At 38.6% G+C, this 27,917-nt stretch overlaps 1 protein-coding gene across 2 annotated transcripts in view; it reads left to right on the forward strand.

The window, feature by feature from the left end:
• Positions 1-240: 240 nt before the first annotated feature.
• Positions 241-27,917, forward strand: part of si:ch1073-83n3.2 — a 29,078-nt gene continuing 1,401 nt past the window's right edge. Inside the window, exons 1-5 of one of the 2 annotated variants that reach the window (XM_048161841.1) lie at positions 241-391; positions 8,005-8,214; positions 13,508-13,766; positions 13,946-13,979; positions 15,891-16,065. In XM_048161841.1, the coding sequence (XP_048017798.1) occupies positions 8,136-8,214; positions 13,508-13,766; positions 13,946-13,979; positions 15,891-16,065 (547 nt within the window). In that variant the 5' untranslated portion in view covers positions 241-391; positions 8,005-8,135. Of the gene's footprint in view, positions 392-459; positions 851-8,004; positions 8,215-13,507; positions 13,767-13,945; positions 13,980-15,890; positions 16,066-27,917 lie in introns of those variants that run through there. The other variant, XM_048161842.1, reaches the window with a different exon arrangement.

A 27,917-nucleotide genomic window follows, 5' to 3' on the forward strand; every position in this document is an offset into this window, starting at 1 on the left:
CAGCATTAGATCCTTCCCACCAACTCACTGATTGATGAATAATGATTGTTAAATGTGTTCAGAATTCTGCAACAAATATTTTTCGGATTTTTCTATGTTAAGTCGTAAAGTGAGCAGAATATATTACAATTTCATGCATGTCTTCTGCAGGCGTGTATTATGTTTACTAGGGCCAGCGGGTGCCTTGAGTTCCTCCCCAGCTCTACAGCGCCACACAACCTTCCAATGTAAATCTGTGGTGAAAAATGGAACTGCAGCACGCTGTAATTGAAAGCCATTGGGGCAGATTTCAGACTGGCCCGCTTATTTTCAGGTTACCTTTAGGTAAACCTCGCTCCAGACCAAGATGACATCAATCCGCTTCAGCTGTGTGTATATTAGTCTGCATGAGGTCAGTAACTAGTTGATATGTCTGTTCTTCCCACCAAATTAATGAGAGTATAAATCCTTTAGTGTAAACGTGCTCGTGGGAACGTAGTTCTGTTGTGTTCGTTTCATGCTTGAGAATAGACATGACTTTCGTTTCCTCAGTGGAATTCCTCCACAACTTGTGATATTTAACAAGAACAACAACATTCGGAGGCAATACATTAAGGCAATTCTAAGATGTTTTATGCACGTGTAAAGCCTGTCAATCAACATTAGAGCGCCACCCTCATGCTGAACAATGCAAGGACACAAGAACTCTGTCAAAAGTGTGTCTGCATGTGTTCAGCGATTAGAATTTAAGGCTTTCAAAATGTTTAGCATAAACTAAAGCTAAGACCCAGACTCGACCCTACCTAAATTTTTACGGTCAGGAGCAGATACTGAATGAGACCTGTATGCGCACATGAAGTGTTTTCGTAAGGTAAGTAGCCTACCTATAATGTGCTTCACAACAACAGCCTTCATCTATTTATAGCTGGTCAGTGCTTTATCTCATGATCTCTGTCAACTCATAGACGTGGTTAAATTCAAACACTAAAGCTCACACTTTCACAAATGTGATTTATTGACAAGAAAGAGATTGCAGTCCTGAGATTATGTGTTCTGTGTTCCTAAACAGGACCGGTGCACCACCTTGTGGTTGCTAACAAAACTTCAAGTGAGGATTGAAAGCAATGTCAATGTTGATTACTGCTTAGGGTCCTATTAAAGAACTTAACAACTTTACAAAGAGCACAAGGGTGGCACAGCAGAATTAGGATGTCTTGTTATTTGCTCAGTCCTCTGTAAGTCTGATATGAAACTTTCAGCCTTTTTCTTTGCAGCTCTAAAGTCTAACAGCAAATCACATCCCATATATACAATCCACCAATACATGTATTTCCATAGAAATAATGTCTTTGTAACCTTAATGTAAGAATAACGCATAAGCTGGCCATTTATACAAAATATAAATAAATAAATATATTTGCATGAAACATATTTAAGTTATTATTATTAATAATAATATAAATTATTTTATATTCTTTCCTGTAAAAATTATTTTAAAGTCAAAAGTTTACAATGACTACAGTAGTTACTAGAGAGTTATCATGTTTTTCACTTTAGAATACTGATCCAAATAATTAGTAACTCTTTCTTAAGTATTTAGTAATACTTCAGTCATTACTAGTGGTTTACCAAGGCCTTTACTTTAGAATTAATTATACATTATGCATCATTCATGTTAATTATGAACCTGTATATAGTAGTTCTCTTAGAGGTATGAAAAAACAGTAGTTACTGATTAGTTAATAGTGAACTACCACCTACAACTGAGCACTATTACTTACTAATTCATTAATCAGAGTTTATTGTTAGTTAATAGTAGTTACTAGAGTGTTAATAATGCATTATTCATTTGTTCCTGTGTAGTTATTCATTAATGAAGGATCAGTATTCTAAAGTGTTACCGATTTTTTTGGCAGTGTTTAAGCTACTGTTGTACTGTAGGTATTCCCACCTTTCTAAAATCTTACAGATAGTTAATGTAATAGCTATAATTTAATTGTTAAATAAAAGTTGTAATATGCTACTTGTACTAATGGTAAAATATCTGAGCAATGATGAGCTGAGGTAAAAACAGCCTTTGCCAACAAGGTTAGATATTTGCACTCAGTGTAAATAGGCACTGCTTAATGTTATAGAAATCATAGCAAATACCGATATATTTGAAAAAGAAGTATTAACTTTGGGATAAGTGGAGATGGTTCTGAAGAGTGGATCCCATTGAAAAAGCCCTCTCTCAAATGTTTCTGGAGGGGCGAGGACTCCAGTTGGGTATGAACGCCCACTCTTCACCAGCTCATGTTTGCTGATGGATAAGAGCAAGTCCCAGAAGTTTTATGGTTTGCAGATGCTGTTATTATCTCTCATTTAAAATAAGAGGTGTTGTTAGACTGTAAGCCATACAGTAAAAGATTCAACTTTACCATATACAAAAGTGTAATATAGTGATTGAAAACCATGAGTGCAAAACTAAAATTTCAGATAATATAAATAAAAAATATACAAAGTTTAGCACAGCAAGAAACATGATTGTAGTAGTTTTCAAACACAGTATCTAATGTCAAGGTTTAGAATCAGGCTTAGAGTCAGCAAAAGGATCTGCTTATAATATTCATCTGTATTCTATAGGCAATGCCCAGAAGGTCATGATGGGCTTAAGATGACAACCTTTTATTACTCTTGTATGTTAGTTACATAACAGAATGTCATTAGGACAATGATTCTACTTTTTCCCTTTTCTCTCTCACATCTAAAACTAAAAAAACAATCTATATTATTGAGGGCAGGGGCTGAGGAACGTGTGCCCACTCTGCCTGAGATTATCAGCGAGCGCTGGAGCGCAGGACAGCTGCTGGAGAATAACAATCCCACGTCTGATAATCCAGTGACCTCACGGCTTACCACCAACATCAGAGAGAAATAATGAATCCACAGTGATGACCTCACTCTCAGAGACTGTATAACTGCTGTGCTGATTTTTCTCTGTTTACATGTAAATATGTGTACAATGGGGCTAAAGGCCCTAAACTAAAAAGCAAACTAAACTCAAACTAAACTCTAACTTACCTGGGTAGCACTAGCCACTTATGCTGTATGGCTATCCTGCTCCGGAGCAGATTTTTTTTTCTTTTTCTGGGTAAAAAGATTGCAAACTGACTGGTTTGTGTTCTGGGGGTGGAACAAGTGTACTGGCAACATCTGAGAAGAGCCAGTACACAAGAAAAAGTGAGGGTACATTACAGATTAAAGTATAGAAGTGCTGATACTGGGTACTGGTGCGTACCTGCCCACTTTGAGCACTGCCTATAATGGTAATAATGTTGATGAACATATGGCAAGAGATCTGAGACCATTTCTCCATACAGAATCTCTCCAGATTCTACAGATTCTGTGGTCCATGCTTGTGGACTCTTTTGTTCAGCTCATCCCACAGGTTTTTTAAGGGGTTTGGGTCAGGGGACTGCTATGTCAATGGCAAAACCTTCATTTTGTGGTCAGTGAACTCTTCTGTTGTTTATTTTGAGATGTGCAAGATCCACCCATGGCCCAGTTTAAGCTTCCTGACAGGGTCATTCGGGTGTTGATTTAATATCTGCTGGTACTTGATAGTTTATGATAGCATGTATCCTAACAAGTTGTCCAGGGTCTTTTGAAGAAATTTAGCCCCACAGCATTAAAGATCCACCACCATAATTCAGTGTGGATGAGGACCTTTTCTGCATGGCTGTTTTTCTGTTTATAGCCCTATTCGGATGGTAATTGTTTGTTATGGGAATGTAAGGTATTTTCAATATATACAGGAGCTAGTCTGTGATTTTATTGTCATCCGAATCCAGAATGTCAGTGTTTTTCTCCCACCACCCACATAAAAATCCCCAGCCAAATTAGTTACTGTTTTTTGACAAACACCAAGGTCGTGTGGTAATGTAATTGCCACACAAGTCCACATCTCTGAGTTTACAAGAAGAGATCAATGTGGTTCACTGTTTAAACCCTTTTTGTCCACTGCTGAGCACTGTATGATAACTGTTGTCTTACAGTCTTCTCAGGGCCATAACCCTCCCAGTCCACCAGATACTCAAGGCAGCCACCATGACGTCGGGAGTCCAGGATCTCCTTCAGGGTGTAGATGGGTTCCTCGTCAATGACTAGTGGTACGGGGGGCTTGTCACTGGGACCAGGTTCTGGAGGGAATAGAAACAGGAGGATGGTGAGGGTTCAGTAGGGAAACATGGAATGTGGGGTGATTTCTGTATTGTGCAAGGAGCTTGAGTTCATATGTGACAGGGTTGACCTGTCTTACGACCTGGAATGGATCAATGTACCTGGGACTAAGCTTATGACAGGGCAGGTGCAGACAGATGTCCCTTGTCGAGAGCCACACTAGCTGAATATGGTGATGAGCTTCATCCCGCAACCTCTCACTCTCCCAGAACCAGTGGTTGATGGAAGGAATGTTTCACTTGACCAGGGGAATAATGGAGGCTGAAAACCAAGTATGCATTGAAATGGAGTGAGACCTGTTGTTGGCTGTCGGAGGGAGATCTGGGCATACTCAGCCCAGGTGAGGAACTGGTTCCAAGAGTACTGGCGGCTCTGGCAGAAGGTCCTCAGAAAGCGGCTGACCTCCTGCACCTTCCTTTCGGTCTGCCCGTTGGACTGTGGGTGGAGGAGGGAGAAGATGGCTCCCCACACATGTGAGATAAACTGTGGACTAGGGATGGCTCGATACCACAATATTTCAAAATATTTAGAGCACTTCTATTATTAATTGCTATCAGGATGTGAAGAGAGTTTCAACCAGAATAACAAAAAGTGTTTACATTTTGAAGTAACACTTGAAAAGTTTGTGTGTGCATATACTGTACATGAATGGTAGAAAGGCCGAAGGACAAGAAAACTCTGTTTAGGGTGTTTATTGTTCAGAAGTGCACAGTGCTTAAGTGACAGAGTTTAGTCAAAACTCACAATATTTACAGTATACAGAAAACAAATAAGAGATAACAAAAACAGAGGTGGGAAGGGGAGCTCGTGAGATGCCAAATCAACGAAATAAATAAAACAAAACGCATCTAACTATTTTAACAAACTAAACTAACTACCCAAAAGAAAATGTAATAAGAAAAGGTATTGGGCGTTGAAACGCCCTAACTAAACTACTTTGCCTAACCCAAAAAGCGAAAAAAACAAAACAAAAAAACATACAGTGGGTGGCACTCTCTCATAAACTAGTGTGTCTAATACAGAAAAGAAAATGTCCTAAGTGTGCACAATGTATATCGTGCGACTTACCTGCCCGCACCTTTGCAGCCTCACACACAACGTGATGACTGGAAAGACTGAACAGTAAAACGCAACTGTACACTGTACAAACAAAATTAACCAACAGGGAATAAACACACGTACAATATACAGTGAACAGTATCAGGACAAAAACAGCGCAATAAACCACACACAAGCAAACAACCAAATAGTGAAAGCGAGTTGGTGGGAAGGGGTGCTTAGACCCTACTTAAAGATCCCTAATAACTGACGGAGGGCCACTCAACTCTTGCATGAGTAAAAGGCACTCTACCTAAGGGCTGTTATAGCGCTTCATCTTTTCCTTTTAGCACAAGACCATATATGACAGATAATAAGGAAGGACACTAGCCATACTAGAGCACCCTTCCAAAGGAGAGCTATATCCCTATTTCAAGACCCAACTGTAGCTGGGAAGGGAGGTAAACAAAGTAGATGGAATTTATACGACCCTACATAACTCCATTCCCCTTGCATCAACCCTAAGGGCCATCCAAAAGGAAGATATGTCCCAGAAAAGAGAAAGGTAGGCTGCAGTTTGCCAATAGCTCTCATAATCCATAATCTATCCCCAATGAGGGCACAGGGGAGCTTATGCTCTACTTAAAAAAACCCAGAACACTGGGAGAGAGCAGCCCAACCCTGACTTGAATAAAGGCACTTCTCCATGACCCGCTATGTCTGGCGCCCTACTGCAGCACTAACTATAAAGTTAAAATGACGTGACGTGTAGCCAAGTATGGTGTCCATGCTCGGAATTTGTGCTCTGCATTTCTCCCATCCAAGTGCACACACACAGTAGTAAATACTGAACACACTCCCCAAGCAGTGGGCAGCTATTTTTGCAGCGGCGCCCATCCCTACTTCAAGACCCAACAGTAGTTATGGATGGAGGTATACAAAGTAGAGGAAATCTATACTGCCCTATATAACTCCATTCACCCTGCATCCACCTTTAAGGGGGTGCTTACCAAGCAACCCATTCACAGTGGAGCATAATTCTATTTTAGACCCTAAAATAGGGGAGAATATAGCTCAAACTTGGAAAAAAATATACTTTCAGGATATCAGAGCAGAGCAAAAGAGATGCTGGAGACAATCAACCTCTGCCCACAGCCACTGACCAATTCCACTCTCATCTTTCGGGGCAAGTGAAGGAGGCAGGATGAGCACCTTTCTTTTTTTTCTTTTTTTTTTTGCTGATCAGAGATTGGGCGGATTTCATGGTGTGCAGGGCCTCCCAGGCCTGTCTTGCCTTTGCATATGACTTGCTAAAAATCTGCAGGGTAATAACCAGAGGTGGTGGACTTAATTGATAATATCTGCCTCTACTCTGTCCCCCTACAAGCGCACGATCGAAGCTGCCATGCAATTTCAGCAGACACGGGGTCTTCCCCCCAAAAAAAATTCAAGCACAAGGGGAGCTACCTCACCACGGCTCACTCGAGAGCTGAATGTGCTCGTTCTATTGGCAAGGTGGGCCTTCACAGAGGCTACACCAGGGGAGAGATGGCTCTTCAGCAGCTCTTCAACTGGGGTGACCTTGCATATCGCTATTACAAAATTCCTCTGTAACCTCAATACATCAATGTGGAGATCTAGAGGGAATAAGGCTCACAAATGTATATGCAGAACAGTGGAATAAGCAGATTATTTTAATAACGCCTGCCTCAATTCTTTTTGCATCTAATTCCTCAGAATTACACATGCCACATTAACAATTAGGTCGGAAATAGCCATAGAGTGGCTTCCTGAACCAACACAAAAGCAACAGAGCTAGCAGGAGCTGCCGGGACCTAAACTGCTGCCGTGACCCAAACTGCGAGCTTCAAATGCTAGACTCTCATCCCTCCAGAGAGAGAGTCAAGCAAGGGCGGAGCTTCTCACAGTGAATGCATCACAATGAATGCGTTCAGCTCCCTTGAGAGCTGAACACACTACGTGCATACGCTCGATTCTTATATTGAGAGAAAATCAAGCATTAACAGAGCTTCCTACTGTGAATAAATTGCCATGAGTGCCTCCTATTCCCTTCAGAGCCGAACGTGCTCTGTGCAAATGCTATATTCTCATCCCTCGGGAGAGAACAAAAGAAAGAACAGAACTTACTGTAAATGCAACACAATGAGCATACTCAGCTTTTTTCTTACATGTGCATACAAACAAGCAGCTCCTGAAGAAAAAAAGCTGATGATGACGTGTATTACAGGCACCCTTTTATACTTACGGGTGCGCAGCTTGTGTCGTCAGCCAATTAATTGGTATGTTTGTCACACATGCTTCAGACACCGGTCACGCTGAGGGAGTTCCTCATAGTGTCATTTTCATCTAAATAACCTTTTTCCACTATCAATAACCTTTTGTGTAATGAAAAGGCTCCATTGATAATAAAGGTTCTTCAAAGAACCATCAATGCCAATAACAAATATTTATTTTCTAAGAGTGCAGGGATTCATACACATGTGAATGTGGTACACAGCATGTGGAAACATTATTGTTTGTATAAGCATACTGCGTTTATGTACTGTTTTATGATCAATATATGCCGAAATCCAACTAAATCACATGTTGTTGTTTTTTACGTAAAGTGTACATTAAGAGATGGACCTTGTTGACATGTTATTTGTCAACCTCTAGCTCGATGGGATTTTCTCTTGGTTCTGATCATGATTGGCAGCTTATGGGTGCATGTGATGTTTATAACCACTGGTGTGTCTTCCCTTTCAGATGCAGTCGCTACAATCCCATAATGCCCTGCTCTGCATGCTGAGATTGGACGCTGCCTGCTGGAATGTTCTAAATGAGTGCGGATTATGTGTGTGTCTCTCTCTCAAATTGTGAGTAAAGCTGCAGCTTGAATGCTTTGTATCTCTGCTGCTTGGCTGGGCACAGGAATGAACGCAGCAGTGGTGCACAGAGGATTCCTCAGGAAATATGGTAAAGTTTACACTTTTTGATTTCCCTCTTCTTTTGAATCCCAGCTTTCCACCTGTGCTGGCTGAGTTGTTTTATTATTATTATGATTATTATTATTATTATTTTGTTCACTAATGTTTTAGTCACTTTGTGTGCCACTCATTATTCTATAGGCCTATATAAATCGATTTTAATATAGTAAATACTTTTTGACTAATGCCATTGATTTGTTTTTGTCTATGCAGTAATTTTTGGTAACACTTTACTTAAAGTCCTTATGTATAATGCATAATAAAAATATTTTTAATGCAGTAATTATGCCTTGTAATGCATCTTATAATGCATATGGTCTCATGAATAATTGTAACCACAGTTATAATACATTATAAAACTGATCTATTCATTGAACACACCTTTAGAAAGTATAATGCATTAAAACACATGACAAACAAACAATTTCAGAATCTGCAAATATTATAATGCAATTTAACTTTGGTTACAATTATTTATGAAAATATATAATGCATCTTTATAATGCATAATACATAAGTGTTACCTGCATTTTTAATTTTATGTTGCACAGACATTTTTCTGGTACTTTTATTGTGCTTTCAGTCATGGTAGACTACTTATAACTCCTTTTTATAGGTTCTTGAATGAACCTTTAAAAACTTGCATTTGATACGAAAATAAAGGATGTGTCCTTGTAGAAGATCACGACACATTGATTGGAGATTGAATGAGTTTTGTGTTTGTGTTTTACACTGTCAACATTCAGTCCAGAATATAGTACTACATTTAACATAAAATCTCTGCCTATGACATATCTCACAACTTTCATAAAATACATTGTAGAATACCCAAACATAAAAAAAAAAATGTTGTGAAAATTTTTGTTACCGATCAATATACTGTAACGTTAATCAACTGATGTTTAAATAATCTGTAATCTGACAGTGAGCTATTTGTATGTGCTCTTCATCTATTGCTTTCAGGCTTTCACAGCATAAAGTGTGTCAGCTCCACCTGTCCACCTTGCTTCCACCCCTCTGTATGTCTTTATTTAGGTCAAATGATGATGATGAAATGATAATGATAAAATTCATAACGACTTAGTCTACAAAAAAAAGGGGGAAAAAAGATGATTATACTACTGTATAAAACAGAACATTTAAACTGTTCTGTCTGGTTTGAAATATTTTACTTGTATCCACACAAAAATCAATACGTTTGCATTGTCATTAAACTGAAACACTGACCATTTTTTAAGGGTCATATGGAATATGAAATAGGGGACGATGGGGGAAGATTAAATTGTAACATATTTAGATGTAAGTTTAGCATGTGCAGAATGATGATGCATCAGTGTGTGTTAATATTGTGTTATTAAGGGAACATTTTTTGCTAAATTAGTTGTCAGCACAAAATGCAAAATTCAAGTCGTCACCTTTATTTTTATAGTGCTTTATACAATACAGATTGTTTCAAAGCAGCTTTACAGTGATCAACAGGAAAGTAATGATTCAATGAGGCAAACATAGTCAATTCGCCTGTAAAGCAGCTCTAAAAAGAAAAGAGTGTCATTGTTGAGCTGAAGTCAGTTCAGTTTTGATTCAGTCCCGTTGTAAAGATCATAAATTATGAAATAAGTTCGATTCGGCTATAAAACAGTTTATAAACAAATCAGTGGCAAGAAACCAAAAAAAAAAAGAAAAAAAATCTTGGGAGAAACCAGGCTCAGTCGCGGGGCCAATTCTCCTCTAGCAAACGAACGATGTGTGATTATGATTTAGGCAAGTCAGAAGTCAGATTGTGGATTGGTATCATTCATAATATTCCATCTAGTTCCTTCTACTTAAAGATCGGATTCATCACGCCAGTATGGAGACGAAGCTGGCCATCGGGGTCTGTGCAGAAGACTTGTCTGGTTCTTGTGGTCTTTGCTGTGGATCTGTGCTGATGGCTGGCATATTGACGAGGCCTTCACAGGGGATTGTCTAGTAGACACAGTCACTGCTGACATTCAGGGCTGTTGTGGTCGTGTCTAGGTGCAGGTCCACCTCTGATGTGGATATGGACCAGATCCGGCTGACTACGGTAACCTCGGGATAAGGATGAGACAGACAGACTAATATAGATGCCATTCTTCTTACCATTTAACAAGTATATCGGATGTTGTTGGAAGTGTTCCTGGTTCTGGTTGACCTACTTTATGCAGCCTAACAATCCTTTAACAGATCTGAATTTATAGAAATGTGATAGTGTGTTATGTGTATGCCAGGTTAAAGAGATTTTTAGTCGAGATTTAAACTGACAGAGTGTGTCTGCTTCCGAACAATGCTAGGAAGACTGTTCCAGAGTTTAGGTGCCAAATAGGAAAAAGATATACTGCCTGCGGTTGATTTTGATATTCTAGGTATTATCAACTGGCTAGAATTTTGAGATTGCAATAGATGTGAAGTACTATAATGTGTTAAGAGCTCGCTCAAGTAGTTGGGAGCTAAACCATTTAGTGTTTTGTAATTAGTATGATTTTTAAAATGTATGCAATGTTGACAGAACTGGGCTAATATGGTCATACTTCCTATAGTTTTAGTACGAATTCTAGTTGCTGCGTTTTGGACCAGCTGGTTATTCAAAGAGGCCAACTTACTCCACTACTGGACTAACATGATAATAACACCAGTAACAAATACATGCCACTCGGGTCCTTCTGGGCCAATTCTGGTGGCCATTCATACCCTAAGGGTCTAATTTCATCTTTTCACTTCAAAATAAAAACTATAATTTATACTCCACAAATCTAACAACATGAATTTGTCCACAAATCCCTCATTAACAAATATACACAAAAAGCTTTGACATATTCAACGAAAAGTCATGTCATATAGATCATTACTTTCCAGAGACACAAAATTAGATCAATTAACCTCAAAACTGTTTTGTCTGACTAAATCTCACAAATGTTGATAATCAGATGAAATTAAGAAGAGTGTAGCATATTTCATCAAATGTGTTGAGATGAGATTTCATGCCATCTATTGTCAAGAGAAAAGACTAAGCTGTGCATTTCTATTTAACCCTGATATATTTTCTCCTTTAAAAGTTGTAGTATGTTTGTAACATCATACAGCCTCAGTGCCATAGGTTAGGTATTTGAAAAAAGTACACATTCCTGTATGAGTACACTAGTACTGACTGTAAAAATCTGGTCTAATTATATTTGGTGGATAAGTCTATTAATAGACATTTTTAACTTCATTCCTGTTACATTAAATGGCAAAACGCCAACCTGGGCTGGCACAAATTATGTGTGAAAGATAAGTATAATGGATTATTGATATTGTGTTTCATTGTTGTTGTTGTTGTTGTTGTTTTGTTTTGTTTTTTTGTACTTATGTGTGATTTATAAGGCACAGTTAAATGAGTGATACTAATGTATTGTTATCTGTTCAATTCACTGTTATCTATTAGCCCAAATCTGTTCATATGACAATAAAGACATACTGTGACTGGTGTTGAATTAATGGAGCGCTATAGGGTTATGCTGAAGGTGTCAGGGGTGCATGTAGTCTAAAATCCAAGGATGATGCATGATGCAGAAAGAATGATAACAAGCAACTTTTGATGAACATGAAGATATATCAGAAACTACACATGAACGTAACATTAACACAAGACGGTGAACAGAATGAACAGGAGGCTTAAAGTGATAGTTCACTCAAAAGTGAAAATTATCCCATAATTTACTCACCCTCTAGCCAGGTATATATGACTGTCTTCTCTCTGACGAGCACAATCTGAGTTATATTATAAAATATCCTGGCTCTTCCAAGCTTTATAATGGTAGTGAATGGCGCTCCTGATTTTGAAGCCCAAAAAAGTGCATCCATCCACCATAAAAGTAATCCATGCCATATTAACCAGAGGGTTAATAAAGGCCTTCTGAAGCGAAGTGAAGTATATCCAGATTTAAATCTTTATAAACTTGACTTACAAATTGACTTGCTCAAAAAGAATAATCTCTAACCTGATGCAGTGACGAACGCGGAAGCACAGAGGATAGAGCAAAACATTCGGTCACGAATTAGGTCTAAAATGAGAATTTTTAAAGAGAAATGTGGGAGGATTTCAACATAAGAGAAGAGGAGCTCAAGTTTGTTTGCACTCTGAGATGCGTCTAAGCTTACACTACTCCTACATCCTGCGTCATACATCGAGTCAGGGGTTACTCATTTGGCGCAAGTCGATTTGCGTAGGCCAGAAGCTAGATATTTTAGTTTATAAAGTTTTAAATATGGTGTGGCGAGCAGGGCGAGCGAGAGCCGTGAGGGAACGGCGCGAGGCCGGTGGCGCGAGTGATAATGAGCATCACCTGCGAGGCGCGCCGGCCTCGAGTCTCTCACGGAGGAGCTCCGGAGGCATAAAAGGAGGAGCGACGACCGTGAAGGACGAGAGAGGACCAGGCCTGGACTTTATTTTACGTTTTATTATGTTTGTGTGGCCGGCAGATGTCCGCGAGGGTCTGCCGGCATTACTTTCGTTTTGTTCTTTGTTTATTTTGAATGAAAGTTTTGTTGAATGTTCGCCGGTTCCCGCCTCCTTCTTCCCACATCTATGAACCGTGTTACATATGGATATTTTTCTTACAAAAACCCATTGCTTCACTCCAGAAGGCCTTTATTACCCCTGTGGAGTCGTATAGATTACTATTATGATGGATGGATGTGCTTTTTTGGACTTCAAATTGCCAATCACTACTATTATAAAGCTTGGAAGAGCCAGGATATATTTTAAAATAAATCCGATTGTGTTGGTCTGAAAGAAGAAAGTCATATATAAACTTTGGATGGCTTGAGGGTGAGTAAATCATGGGGTAATTTTCATTTTTGGGTGAACTATTCCTTTAAATACAAAGTGCTTGATGATTAAGGAGACAGGAACAGGTGTGTAACTAATAAGAAACCATGACAACTAATGAAGAACTAAAACACAAGCAATGAAAACCATGAAACTAGACAAGACAATGAAACTAATCGTGACCATGAAATAATAATGATTCAAATTTGGCATATTTATATTTTCAGTAATTTACGAAGCTCTGTGACCCTACTGCTAACAGCCTGAAGAATACAGTTGATTTATAGAAAGTATAATTTCTAGAAGGTTTGGCAGTACCCTTTTCAATAAGAACAATGAATATAATTTTCTTGAAATTTTCAGACACACAGATTCACTGTTTTCTGAGAATGGAGCAAAAACTGTGCACTTTCGCGTATTCATGTCTCAGATTTACCCTCTGTTTTTCTCTAAGGGGGCTTCATGTTTAAGCAATGGAAGGAAAAGTATCTGGTGTTGACGGTGGAAGGAAATCTAATGGTGTGTCGAGATGCAGACTCGCCACCTGACCTGGTGGTGGTGCTGCAGAGTAACTGTGAGTCCATAGTGGAGGGTAAAGAAATCTTGGACTTGCCCCGTTTACCCCCTGGAGGACGCAGAGACAGCTGCTTTGCCCTCATCCTGCCCCAAGACAAGTTCCTCCTCCTGCTCTCTGATAGCCCTGAAGAGTGCAGGTGGGCTCACAGCCTGGGTCATGTAAAGCTTCTTCAATGATTATCATTTGTATAAGTATACATTTGTGCATTTGTGGATTGTGCATTACCTTAACTGATGGATATAGAAGTTAAGTTTCTGTTAAGAGAAATTTTAGCAAATGTGATGAGTGCGATACTAAAGTTTTTGTCTCCAACAGTCAATGGCTGAAGTTACTCAGGAAGGTGAAGGAGGTGAGTTATTACATTTCATTAACACCAAATATACTGTCGGGTCAGAAAGTCTGAGACCACACTGGAAAATCTTGTATACCTGGAAATCATTTTTGAAAATAAATACTGACTTTCGTGTAGTTTTTGGGGAATTAAACCTTTTACTCAAATTGTTATGCTGATATCACAATGTGTGATATAAAAATATAATGTATTTAATTAAAAAAGAATGCAGATAGAAGCATTTTCTCTAGTGAGAAACTCTCTCATTATTTTGGACCCCATTTAAGCAATAAACACACTGCAGTTCAAAGGGTTGAGGTCAGTAAGATTGATTTATTTTTATTTTATTTCTGTCAGGACCACTATCATCAATATGATTGATAATGCATAGAGCATGTATTGGCGGTATGGTTCTGTTCTGGGCAAGAACTGCCTGTGCATCCATGCAGCCTAGCATGGATAAGAGCAGGGAGAGCAGAGATAACCCCCCTTAGGGTAAACAGAACAGAACCAACATAAATATGCAGATATCATTAATGTCAGTAATTTAACGTACACATATTTTTAAGACTTAGTCTGATTCAGGGGAATCATAAGGCCAAATCCTGACTGGGATGGAGGAGGGTAATTTACTCCTGAGAAATGCGATAGCTGCTCATAATATGAGGAGCTTATATATGGATGCTGTGATAGACATCGTATTCCTATAGGTTAACGCGAGTCACCTGGGAGTCAGCTGATACTAGCTTGTCTGACGTGACCTGCCAGAACTGATGCTAACGCTGGATTTTTATTTTTATTTATATTTATTTTAATTTATTTTAAAACACAGATTATTCCTGTGATGAATTTTCAGTGTCACATGATGCCTCAGAAATCATTCTAATATGATGATTTGATGCTCAAGAAATATTTCTTATTAATATCAGTGTTGAAAACCATTGTGCTGCTTTATATTCCTATTTTTGTGGAAAATGTGATATACTTTTTATAAATGTCTTTACCTGTCATTTTTGATCAATTTAATCTATCCTTACTGAATATAAATGACTATTTTAAATGATACAGTAATAATATTTAACAATATGTTTTTGCTGTATTTTTCATCAAATAAATGCAGCCTTGGTGAGCATGAGACTTTTTTCAAAAACATTAAAAAAAAAATCTTACCGACCCCAAACTTTTCAATAGTAGTGTAAAAATTGTTTTATTGGTATCATCAGAACATAAAGAAGACAGTTTTCATAGTGTTTCTATCTTTTTGACCAATGAAATCTTATTTCTTAATGTCTTAATGTTTTTTTATATATAGTGTTTATATATATATATATATATATATATATATATATATATATATATATATATATATATATATATATATATATATATATATATATATATATATATATATATATATATATATATATATATATATATATATATATGTTTGTGTGTGTGTGTGTGTGTGTGTGTGTGTGTGTGTGTGTGTGTGAGTGATTTTGGAGTATTTGGTAATTCCATTTTGCTTTCATTTAGTAAGACTGTATATGACTAGACAAGTCTGCACACACACACACACACACACACACACACACACACACACACACACATATACATATATATACAAATATATTTTTTCTTCTTTTCTTCTTTTTTTTCAAGGCAACAAACATTGTATGCACTCCCCATAAATGCAGTTAAAATGCTTTTTATACAGGGCCGAACAGCAGGATTATTCTTGATGAATGTTACATAATATGTCATGTGGCAATGCCTTCTCCAGATCCTATATCAATGATAAGTGTTGTAATCTCTCATGAGAGACAACCGAATACTTTGCCATCTTTAATCTTTGGATTAGAAAGACGTTTTCATGACCACTCTGCATACAGTATATTTGCACATCAGTGGCATCCTCTTTTTGCTCAGGGTGTGACTTCACCACTGGCCCTGAAGAGACAGCAGAGCATTACGCCCTGCATCACAGACCGGGAGCCGCTTCCAGACATCTCCAGTGACAAAGAGCCCACATCCCCGCACCTCAGCGACAAGGGCTTGAGCTCCCCGCGTGTCCGCTCCAGAGAGAACTCTTTCAGACACAGAGGTGCGGCCCACTTTTACTACATATTTCATCATTTTTACTTACATCATACTTACATTGACATTACATCATTTTTATTACATTTCACTGCATATTTTAATATTTATTAAAATATGCAGTGATATTACCATGAATGTGGTGCTATAGTAATATCATGTTTTTTGGCTTCTTTTTTTTTTTAAACCATTCATACAAATATTCCTTCTGGAGCAGTGGTTCTCAAGCAGGAGAACTATTAGCATTCCCATTCAAGTAAAAGGCAGTTGTTCCCCCTGGAACTACAGTATGTGGTATGAATTCCGCTATATTTACTCATGGAAAGTTCTGGATGCAATTGTTTTGGAGCCAACTTCTGAGAAGCTAATGCCATGTGACACACTGCACCTGCAGGATGTGAAAGTGAAGACTGCCTGAAGGCATGTCAAAACTACAACAGTTCCAAACCCTCCTTTAGCAGCCAAAAAAGTTTTATTTAGTCAGAATACATGTTTAATTTTGAATGATACATGTATTGAAAAAATACAGTCAAGTCAACAAAATAAATAGAAGGAGAAAGCAGTTACAGGCATCAAAGTTAATTTTAACAACTTAGGCTTTATGGTAAGAAAATCAATCCACATGGTCACTGAATTTGTAGAAAGGGCCTGTCCCAATACCAAACCTGTGGCGTTTGCACTTGACCACTTTTTTACTTACATGATGTATTTCCGGAGTTTCGCCCAAATTTTCAAGTGGGCGTGAAGACCACAAGCATTTTAAGACTTAACATAATAGATAACACATTTTTAGTGATTGTGCTGCTTAATTTGCAAACATTTTACAAAATACACATAATCTCTATAGTCTGCACCAATAAATGTTTACCCCCACCCCACACTACTCCAGTGTATGATATTGGAGTTATTTTGACTTTTAACCGCATAATACTTGTAGCTACTTTAAGCTGACTGTTTTTACACAGTTAGAGTTTAATGTATTGTTATTTTCTTTTGTGTAATTTATTTTATTTTTTTTTTATATTTTCTTCAACAGCCCAAGCATAGATACAGTCGTCGTGATTTTGCCAAGTAAGACATGTTCCTGGATCAACATTTATTGTTGATTCTGGAACAACATTCCTTGTTCAAAAACATAGTCCTAACCCTATCCCTGCAAACAAGTCTGCACTGGCCCTTTACGGGCCCACTTAGGGCTAGCGTAAGGGCCCCCAGCAGGCTGCCAGCGCAGGGCCCGAGAATTTCCTCATTGGCAAAACATTAGCCCCTTAGCGATGGCCCTGCATGGGCAGCCCTTAAGAAGCCCTCACTAGGCCCTCACAGGGCTCACACTATTAATCTACAACAATAAATCTGACAGCACAGGGTGCCACATGTTTACCATTAATGAAAATAACAGTTAAAGATTGTTAAAAAAAAAAAGAAATGGTCAATGACTGGCAGAAGTATCTGCTAATCAAAAATATCCTAAATCATACTCTGTAAAATGTAAATATCTTTGATTCTGACCACTGCATGATGATTGAATCATCAATAAGTAATCAACTTCATCTGACCAGAATTTCTCTTGTAATTTTTGCTATAATAAAAGTGCTTCAGAAACACACAGTTAATAATAATTAACTGTAATAAAATAAGGACATTTTACTTTACTGCCAGTCATTTGACTGTTTTATCATCTGTTTTTTACAGGGTTAATTACAAGGTATTTTTTGTGATTTTACTTAGATTTGTATGTACAAACCCGATTCCAAAAGGTTGGGACACTGTACAAATTGTGAATAAAAACAGAATGCAATGATGTGGAAGTTTCAAATTTCAATATTTTATTCAGAATACAACATAGATGACATATCAAATGTTTAAACTGAGAAAATGTATCATTTTAAGGGAAAAATAAGTTGATTTTAAATTTCATGGCATCAACACATCTCAAAAAAGTTGGGACAAGGCCATGTTTACCACTGTGTGGCATCCCCTCTTCTTTTTATAACAGTCTGCAAACATCTGGGGACTGAGGAGACAAGTTGCTCAAGTTTAGGAATAGGAATGTTGTCCCATTCTTGTCTAATACAGGCTTCTAGTTGCTCAACTGTCTTAGGTCTTCTTTGTCGCATCTTCCTCTTTATGATGCGCCAAATGTTTTCTATGGGTGAAAGATCTGGACTGCAGGCTGGCCATTTCAGTACCCGGATCCTTCTTCTACGCAGCCATGATGTTGTAATTGATGCAGTATGTGGTCTGGCATTGTCATGTTGGAAAATGCAAGGTCTTCCCTGAAAGAGACGACGTCTGGATGGGAGCATATGTTGTTCTAGAACTTGGATATACCTTTCAGCATTGATGGTGCCTTTCCAGATGTGTAAGCTGCCCATGCCACACGCACTCATGCAACCCCATACCATCAGAGATGCAGGCTTCTGAACTGAGCGCTGATAACAACTTGGGTTGTCCTTGTCCTCTTTAGTCCGGATGACATGGTGTCCCAGTTTTCCAAAAAGAACTTCAAATTTTGATTCGTCTGACCACAGAACAGTTTTCCACTTTGCCACAGTCCATTTTAAATGAGCCTTGGCCCAGAGAAAACGCTTGCGCTTCTGGATCATATTTAGATATGGCTTCTTTTTTGACCTATAGAGTTTTAGCCGGCAACGGCGAATGGCACGGTGGATTGTGTTCACCGACAATGTTTTCTGGAAGTATTCCTGAGCCCATGTTGTGATTTCCATTACAGTAGCATTCCTGTATGTGATGCAGTGCCGTCTAAGGGCCCGAAGATCACGGGCATCCAGTATGGTTTTCCGGCCTTGACCCTTACGCACAGAGATTGTTCCAGATTCTCTGAATCTTTGGATGATATTATGCACTGTAGATGATGATAACTTCAAAATCTTTGCAATTTTTCTCTGAGAAACTCCTTTCTGATATTGCTCCAATATTTTTCACCACAGCACTGGGAGAATTGGTGATCCTCTGCCCATCTTGACTTCTGAGAGACACTGCCACTCTGAGAGGCTCTTTTTATACCCAATCATGTTGCCAATTGACCTAATAAGTTGCAAATTGGTCCTCCAGCTGTTCCTTATATGTACATTTAACTTTTCCGGCCTCTTATTGCTACCTGTCCCAACTTTTTTGGAATGTGTAGCTCTCATGAAATCCAAAATGAGCCAATATTTGGCATGACATTTCAAAATGTCTCACTTTCAACACTTGATGTGTTATCTATATTCTATTGTGAATAAAATATAAGTTTATGAGATTTGTAAATTATTGCATTCCATTCACAATTTGTACAGTGTCCCAACTTTTTTGGAATCAGGTTTGTAATTTAAGAAAACAGAAAATACTGTATAAATATACAGCAATTTTTCTGTATAAAAAATGTGAATTACTGTAATTTGTCATTAATTTTTCTTCCATCTGTGCAGAGTTATAAATGGAAGGTTTTATTGAATTTTTACATTACATTTTAAAAAGCTGCCAAACAGAGCATGGGAAATGAAATTGGGCTGCCTGCACAAAACCTGCATGGGCCCAAAGTTACAATAGTTGCTCTGGGCCTGAACGGGCTGGCCCACACTGGGCCATCATGGGCTTAATATGGGCAGTTCGCTAGTGTGGGTTGTTCACATAGAGCCCGCAGTGAGCCCAGAGCTGTGGTCCTCGCCTGGGCAAGCCCGCACTAGGCCTGTTTATGTTTGGTGTGGGCTGGCCCTAGCCCACTGTGCCCACAAAAAGCCAGCATGAGCCCTGCAGGGGCATGTTTGCAGGGTATCCCTACCCCTAAACCTAACCCTACCATAACTTATCCCAAAAATCAAAGGGAAATGATAGGAGAATAAGAATGGAGTAGAAGCCCTTAACCCTTGTTGTAAGCCTAAACATGACATTAACTGAAAACCAATCCCTCAAATCTGATTGGTTGATTGGAATGTTGTTCCAGGATCAACAAGGATGTTGATCCAGAAACATGTTCTACTTCATGAAACCACGTTAACCACATACATACAGCCTTGTAGAATGGTGCATAAAACAGATTTATAAGGAAATAAACTGTAAATAATTAATCAGCTAGTTGACTAAGGGCATCCATTTAAATCCATTGCAAATGTTCTGTCAATTGTGGGCACTGATGCAACAAAAGCAATGACATACATCTGAGTGAACGAGACACAGGGAAATTTGCAAGGGAAGGCCATAAAATATGGCCCTGGGACAGTCTTGTGCACCTATTTCCTGTTGCATGCACACTCTCTCAAGTTATTTCAAGTGTGAGTATTGGGACAATCCCATAGTTTCACTTAGCATGTGTTATTTCACTTTAGGTGGTCAGCACCTGCAGTAGAGCTTCTGTAGACACAGGTGAAGTTATGAAGCCACTGCCTGTTCTCGATGATGATTGTATGTATCAAAGAATCATAGTATTAATATCATAAATCATCACTGTCCGTGGTTTAGAGCACACTTGCACAAACGGAATAAATAATCCTGACATGTTGCTGATTAAAAGAGAAAAATCTCCTGCAATGTCAGTGCAGTTGTTCTGTGGTAAGCCTCCCTCTCTCCCTTTCTCTCTCTCTGCTATAATCTGTTAAGCATGTTTAACTCTTTTTTTTCATGCTTTCTTTCTGCTATGTTCAGTATTCTGTATTTAGGTCTCTCTTTCAATGGTGCACTGCATTTTCTACCTTTAAGAGTTTTTTAGGGGCCAAGCCCCGAAGGGGCTGTAGCCCCTATTGTAATTGTACGTTTTCCCTTTTATTATTATTATTCTTCCTCCCGAATGGGAGTCTATGGCAGCCCTATCAACGGAACATGAGAAAATGATGAAATTTGGCACAGTTGTAGAGATGCTCATGAATAGTGATTGGACCAAATTTGGAGTCTCTAGAACCAACTCTATAGCGCCACCACCAGTTCAAAATTTCAACATTCTAACGGTTTTAACATTTGAACTGTTTGTCATAGAAAAATTAAATTTAGTTCATCTGATTCGTCTCTTCATGCTGATGCTATTCAACTTCTTACATTAAGTCTCCACCCATTACAGTAGCGGCCATTTTGAAAAGTACAGTATTTGTTTTTTTCGCTTCTCCTCCTTCAAAATTTGTCCAATTTTGTCCAAACTTTGATCAGGTGATCTTTGGTCTGAGCCGCACAGAAATGACTGAACAGATTTTTTTTATTCATCTTTGTTCAAAAGTTATGATGTCACGAAGTTAACGAGGTTGACCCAAAATTGCTATAGAGGCTGTATCTCGGCCAAACTTTGAGCAATCGAAACTAAAATTGGTACACTTGATCAAGACCATGATCTGAGGTTCCATGCCAAATTTGGGAACAGCGCCACCTACAGGTCATGAGATCTGAAAAATGGCTATTTTGGCCAATAACTTTTGAACACTTTATTAGAAAATCAAGATCTTGGTGTCTATGGATTCCCTGTGCCATGCCGAATCCGAGGATATCGAATTCGTCAACATCGGATGAACCACGTGTCCGCCATTTTGAATTTTGTCATAAATTGCAATAACTTTTAAACAATTTGACATATCTTCACACAAATTGGTACGTATGACCTTTAGAAGGTCCTGAAGGTACCTGAGAAGTTTCAACACAGCGCCACCTACTGTTCCACAGATGTAATGATTATTGCAAAACCACTTATAACTTTTGAAAACACTTTCCAAAATGTGTATGCTTTATGTCATTTTATTCCCTGGCTTATGCCGATTCCGACGATGTGTCATTTGTCATTTTCCTTAAATGTACCTGTCTGCCATATTGAATTAAATCAAAAACAGTTTTTTCGCTACTCCTCCCACAAATTTTGGTCAATTTTGTCCAAAATCAGCTCAGATGATCTTTGGACCGAGCCGCACAGAAATGACTGAACGGATTTTTGATATTCGCTACCATTCCCAAGATATTCATCTCTGAATGTGACCTTGCTTGTGTTTGTTGTCTTATGCTAGTTAGCTTAGCATGCTAATTGCTTAGCATGCTAACCAGTTGTCATTCTCTTTAATGTGGCTCTTCAGTTATCAAGTTAACCATGAGCTTCATTAGCATTAAGTTAGCTTAGCATGCTAATATGGTTAGCATGCTAAGTAATGCTTTTTTTGTGAATTCTTTGTTAGACTAAAAGGTTTCTTCCACAGTCTGTTGAATGTGCATCCTCAAGTAGCTCAATGTGTAAAGCCAGTTATCTGAAGAGCCCTGTATCCGAAGTTAGTGGGTTCGAATCCCAGGTGGAGCGGTTTTATAAAATAGTGTGTTTTGATTCCTTTACTGCCTCTTGGATTAGAAATAAATGCTTTTTGTTTCATGCTGTGTTCATTTTCATCTAAGCTTATGTACATTCTGAGTTCATTCTTGCCCGTAATTCTGAACCAGCTGTTTCATGTTTGTTCATTTTCTGCTGTTTTTCCTCTTCCTGCTCTGTATTGCACTACAGCATGATGAGCTGCAGAATGATCTAAAGTGCAGCTTTATAAGAATTCTTCATTTTGAGTTCATTTTCACATGAACTAATAAACTTCGGCAGGTGTGGAAACATTCACTTGCACAGTGGTGCAATGAGATGAGAAATGGACCTTGGACCCGGAGGTCATGGATTCAAATCTCGTGTGGGGTTCCTTTATACAATTGTGTGTAATGAGTCATTTTGATACCTTTTTTATCCAAATAAGGATTGTGCTAATCTTTATTCCTCTTCAATGAGATACAAGTATTTTAGTTCATTCCGTGTTCATTCTCTGAACTTCTATTGATTTTCATTAGGGGCCAAGCCCCAAAGGGGCTGTAGCCCCTATTGTAATTGTACGTTTTCCCTTTTATTATTAGGGGCCAAGCCCCAAAGGGGCTGTAGCCCCTATTGTAATTGTACGTTTTCCCTTTTATTATTATTATTCTTCCTCCCGAATGGGAGTCTATGGCAGCCCTATCAACGGAACATGAGAAAATGATGAAATTTGGCACACTTGTAGTGATGGTCATGTCTAGAAATCTGACCAATTTTGGAGTCTCAAGGACCAACTCTATAGCGCCACCACCAGTTCAAAAATTCAACATTCTAAAGGTTATAACTTTTGAACCATTTGCTCTAGAAAAATACAATTTAGTACATCTGATTTGTCTCTTCATGCTGATTCTATTCAAATTCTTACATTAAGTCTCCACCCATTACAGTAGCGGCCATTTTGAAAAGTACAGTAGTCCGTTTTTTCGCTACTCCTCCTTCAAAATTTGTCCAATTTTGTCCAGACTTTGATCAGGTGATCTTTGGTCTGAGCCGCACAGAAATGACTGAGCAGATTTTTTTTTTATTCATCTTTGTTCAAAAGTTATGATGTCACGAAGTTAATGAGGTTTACCCAAAATTGCTATAGAGGCTGTATCTCAGCCAAACTTTGAGCGATCAAAACAAAAATTCGTACACTTGATCAAGACCATGATCTGAGGTTCCTTGCCGAATTTGGGAACAGCGCCACCTACAGGTCATGAGATCTGTAAAATGGATATTTTGGCCAATAACTTTTGAACACTTTATTAGAAAATCAAGATCTTGGTGTCTATGGATTCCTTGGGCCATGCCGAATCCGGGGATATTGAATTTGTCAACATCGGATGAAAAGCATGTCTGCCATTTTGAATTTTGTCATAAATTTCAATATCTTTTAAACTATTTGACATATCTTCACAAAAATTAGTATGTATGACCTTTAGTAGGTCCCGAAGGTACCTGAGAAGTTTCAACACAGCGCCACCTACTGTTCCACAGATATAATGTTTTTTGCAAAAATGCTTATAACTTTTGAAAACACTTTCCAAAACGTGTATACTTTATGTCATTTTATTCCCTGGCTAATGCCAATTCCAACGATGTGTCATTTGTCATTTTCCTTAAATGTACCTGTCTGCCATATTGAAATAAATGAAAAACAGTTTTTTCGCTACTCCTCCCACAAATTTTGTCCTATTTTGTCCACAATCAGCTCAGAAGATCTTTGGACCGAGCCGCATAGAAATGACTGAACGGATTTTTGATATTCGCTACCGTTCCCGAGATATTTGTCTCTGAATGTGACCTTCCTTGTGATTGTTATCTTATGCTAGTTAGCTTAGCATGCTAATTGCTTAGCATGCTAACCAGTTGTCATTCTTTTTAATGTGGCTCTTCAGCTATCAAGTTAACCATGAGCTTCATTAGCATTAAGTTAGCTTGGCATGCTAATATGGTTAGCATGCTAAGAAATGTTTTTTTTGTAAATTCTTTGTTACACTAAAAGTTCTCTTCCACAACATGTTGAACATGTGTCATAATGTAGCTCAATGTGTAAAGCCAGGTACCTGACGAGCCCTGTACCTAAAGATAGTGGGTTCGAATCTCGGGTGGAGTGGTTTTATGAAATTGTGTGTTTTGATTCCGTTATTGCCTCTAGATTAGAAATAAATGCTTTTTGTTTCATGCTGTGTTCATTTTCATCTAAGCTTCTGTACTTTCTGAGTTCATTCTCGCCCATAATTCTGAACCAGGTGTTTCATGTTTGTTCATTTTCTGCTGTTTTTCTTCTTCCTGCTCTGTATTGCGCTACAGCATGATGAGCTGCAGAATGATCTAAAGTAAAGTTATTAAATATAACATTCAGTGCAGTTTCATAAAAATTCTTCTTTTTGAGTCCATTTTCACATAAACTAGTGAACTTCGGCAGTTGTGTCAACAGTCACCTGCACAGTGGTGCAATGACATGCGCAATGGACACTGGACCTGGAGGTTGTGGGTTCGAATCCCGTGTTGGGTGGTCATTATGCAATTGTGTGTAATGAGTCATTTTGATTCCTTTTTTATCCAAATAAGCATTGTACTAATCTTTATTCCTCTTGAATTAGATACAAGTGTTTTTAGTTCATTCTGTGTTCATTCTCATCTGAACTTCTATTGATTTTCATTTCATTTCCACCTGTCCTTCTGAACCAGCTGTTTTGCATGTACATTCAATTTCTGCTGTTTTTGCTCTACCTGCTCCGTATTGCGCTACTGCCCCTTCTGGGGCTTGGCCCCGAATTGCTGCTTGCAGCTATATTTTTTTATTATTATTATTATTTTATTATTATTATTATTATTATTATTTGATTTGATTTCACCCATAAAAATAATTTTGTTGGCATAAAATTTATACCAACAAAATATATATATATTTTTTTTTCTTTTTTTTTTAATAAATTAATGCATTTAGGTTCATTCGACAATATTAACTAATATTTTTGACTTGAATAAAACTAATTTAGAATATGATGATGTAGATGTAGATGTCATTCAGTTCTCAATACGACGACACATTTCTCAAAACTATAAACACATTTCACCTGTTTTTTTCACACACAATCCAATTTACTCAGAAGCTGCAAAACTTCAGACAAAAATGCCCTAATTTTGCACAGGTTTAACCATATTCTCATTCAGAAGACACAAGTACAAATAACTCAAGCAACACAATGTGAACACAGAAAACAATCAGTATACCTATAAGTTCACTTGTAGTACAGTTTACAATTTGGTCCCAAGTAGTACTAAAATATTACACTTACAAGTACACTATTAGTGTCATACAGGGCACAGCAGAATTTGAGTGTCGCTACATGAGCTCCCCCGCAGAATACCTGGGGATCAGGGCGGCTCTCACAGCCGAAGCCTTCGAAGGATAAAATGGATCTGAGGATAAAATGGATCTGAGGATAAAACGGATCTGAGGATAAAATGCGTCAGGCTTCTGAAGGCAGTCTCCTTTGGGGCGAGATGGATCACACCTCATTATACGGTGCCCGTCTCCCTTCGGTGCCCTCAGGGGGCCTTTCTGCCAACCCTGCCACCTCAAGTGCTTCAGGACGCAGCAGTCTCCAGCGAGCACATATCTCAGTGTCTGCCTGGAAACGTAGTGGTGCTGGGATGCTCGCTCCCTCCAAGGAGGGTCTCAGAGGGGTCAGTTTGGTTATTCCCTGCCGGTTCGCCACTTCATTGCACCGAGTTGGCCACTCATGCTACACCAGAGGCCAGTCTTGAGAGACTGGTTGCCTTAGTAGATTTTTTGGCAGCTTAGAAACTTCTACCAAACATATCTCATTGGGTCCTGCAAACAGCAGAGAAAGGATACAGAGTACAGAAAGGATACAGTTCAGGTCTCATCTGCCCAGATTCAACGGAGTTCTATCCACAGTGGTAAGCCCCGGGTAGGCTCTTTCACAAAATGCGTGAAGCTCTGGCTCCACTGTGACTCCAGGGCATTTGCGTATTAAATTATATAAACAATTGGCTGATTCTGGCTCAATCGAGACAGTTAGCGGTTCAACATTGAGATGTTGTTCTCGCTCACATGAAGATGCTGGGGTTAAGGCTAAACACCAAGAAAAGTGTGCATTCTCCGGCCCAGAGAACCAACTAGGCGTGGTATGGGATTTATCTACGATGCAGGCTCAAATAGAAGCTCAAATAGAAGCAATTCTCATAGTCGTAAACAAGTTAATGCTAGGCCAGTCACCCACTAGCAAGTAGTTTCAGAGACTGTCAGGTCTGATGGCAGCTGCGTCCAACGTGATACTTTTTGGCTTGCTGCACACGAGACCCTTGGTTCTCCTCGAGGGGAATCCATTTCACATTATCAAGGTCAGGCGACAATGCCTTTGTGCCTGTGTCATGTGGAAAAAAAACCTTGGTTCCTTTCCCAATTCCACATGCACCATCCATTCAGATCTGTCAAAATTTTTCCAGCTCAACCACTAGCGTGAGTTTAAGGTGTGGCTACTGTAGCAGGCGAAGCCAGAGGGTGTTTAGCTGGTGTGGGACCATGACTAACGTGTTACATGGGAAAAGACATTCAGTTTCGGTTACAGAAGTTCAAGCCTTCAAGACCTTCAAAGATTAAACGGGTCATGAACATGTCAAAGTGAACAGAGCCTGTTGGGCCTTTTATTGAAAGTAGCCTACATTTACCTGTTGAGACATGCCTTCACAAGCACTTATAAGAGCTGTATTTGTGATGTTTTGAGTCGGGGGAGGCACAATGCGTTAAAGGGGGATTTGCAAAATATGTTGTATTTTTGTAAAACCACTAAGTGCCACCACTGTCTCAGACAAGAGCTTTGCCAGGGTGACCTTATTTAATGTCCTTTGCACTATCTGAGCTTTCACAGAATCTCTTAATTCTGAAGCACTTATTTATGAGGACTGCCACAGCGGCTCTGATTAGTGGTACAGTGCCTCAATCTATACCTCTTGTGTTTCAACTGATTTTTAGTTGGTTACTGATATTCCTGTATTCTTTTCCATCTTTGTGAAGTCTCATAATCGGTTCTTTTCAATTCTTCTCTATACAGAGCCATGATGCATGTGAATTTTTAAATAAAACAAACAAACAAACAAACAAAAATAGAAAACATTAAATAAATACCGCTATTGCATTACTGGGCATCATTCTCAAATGGGTGGAACGTCACAACAAAATGCGGCCAATAACTGAAACTGTGATGATTATGACTGACAGAATTTTAGTATATAAAAATTTAGTCAGTTAAATACACTCATGCAATTCAGCCCTTGCCATAACACGCTGTAAGTTGCAGTCATTTTAGTGTTTGTAATCGTTTCCTTTACTTTTGAAGTTTAATAGGAGAAAGGTGGCTGCTTAACTGTGTCATGAACAGTATTGCAGACAACAATATACTGTAAACTAGGCTGAAGTGCAGTGCTCTCTAATCTCTGTAAACATTGACTCAGCACATTATGAACAGTTGAAGTGATCGTGGATATTGCATATGCATACAATGTCATGACATGTTCAGGTCGTTTATCTACAACCG

The sequence above is a fragment of the Megalobrama amblycephala genome, linkage group LG16, assembly GCF_018812025.1.
Source record: "Megalobrama amblycephala isolate DHTTF-2021 linkage group LG16, ASM1881202v1, whole genome shotgun sequence".
Taxonomy (NCBI): Eukaryota; Metazoa; Chordata; class Actinopteri; order Cypriniformes; family Xenocyprididae; genus Megalobrama; species Megalobrama amblycephala.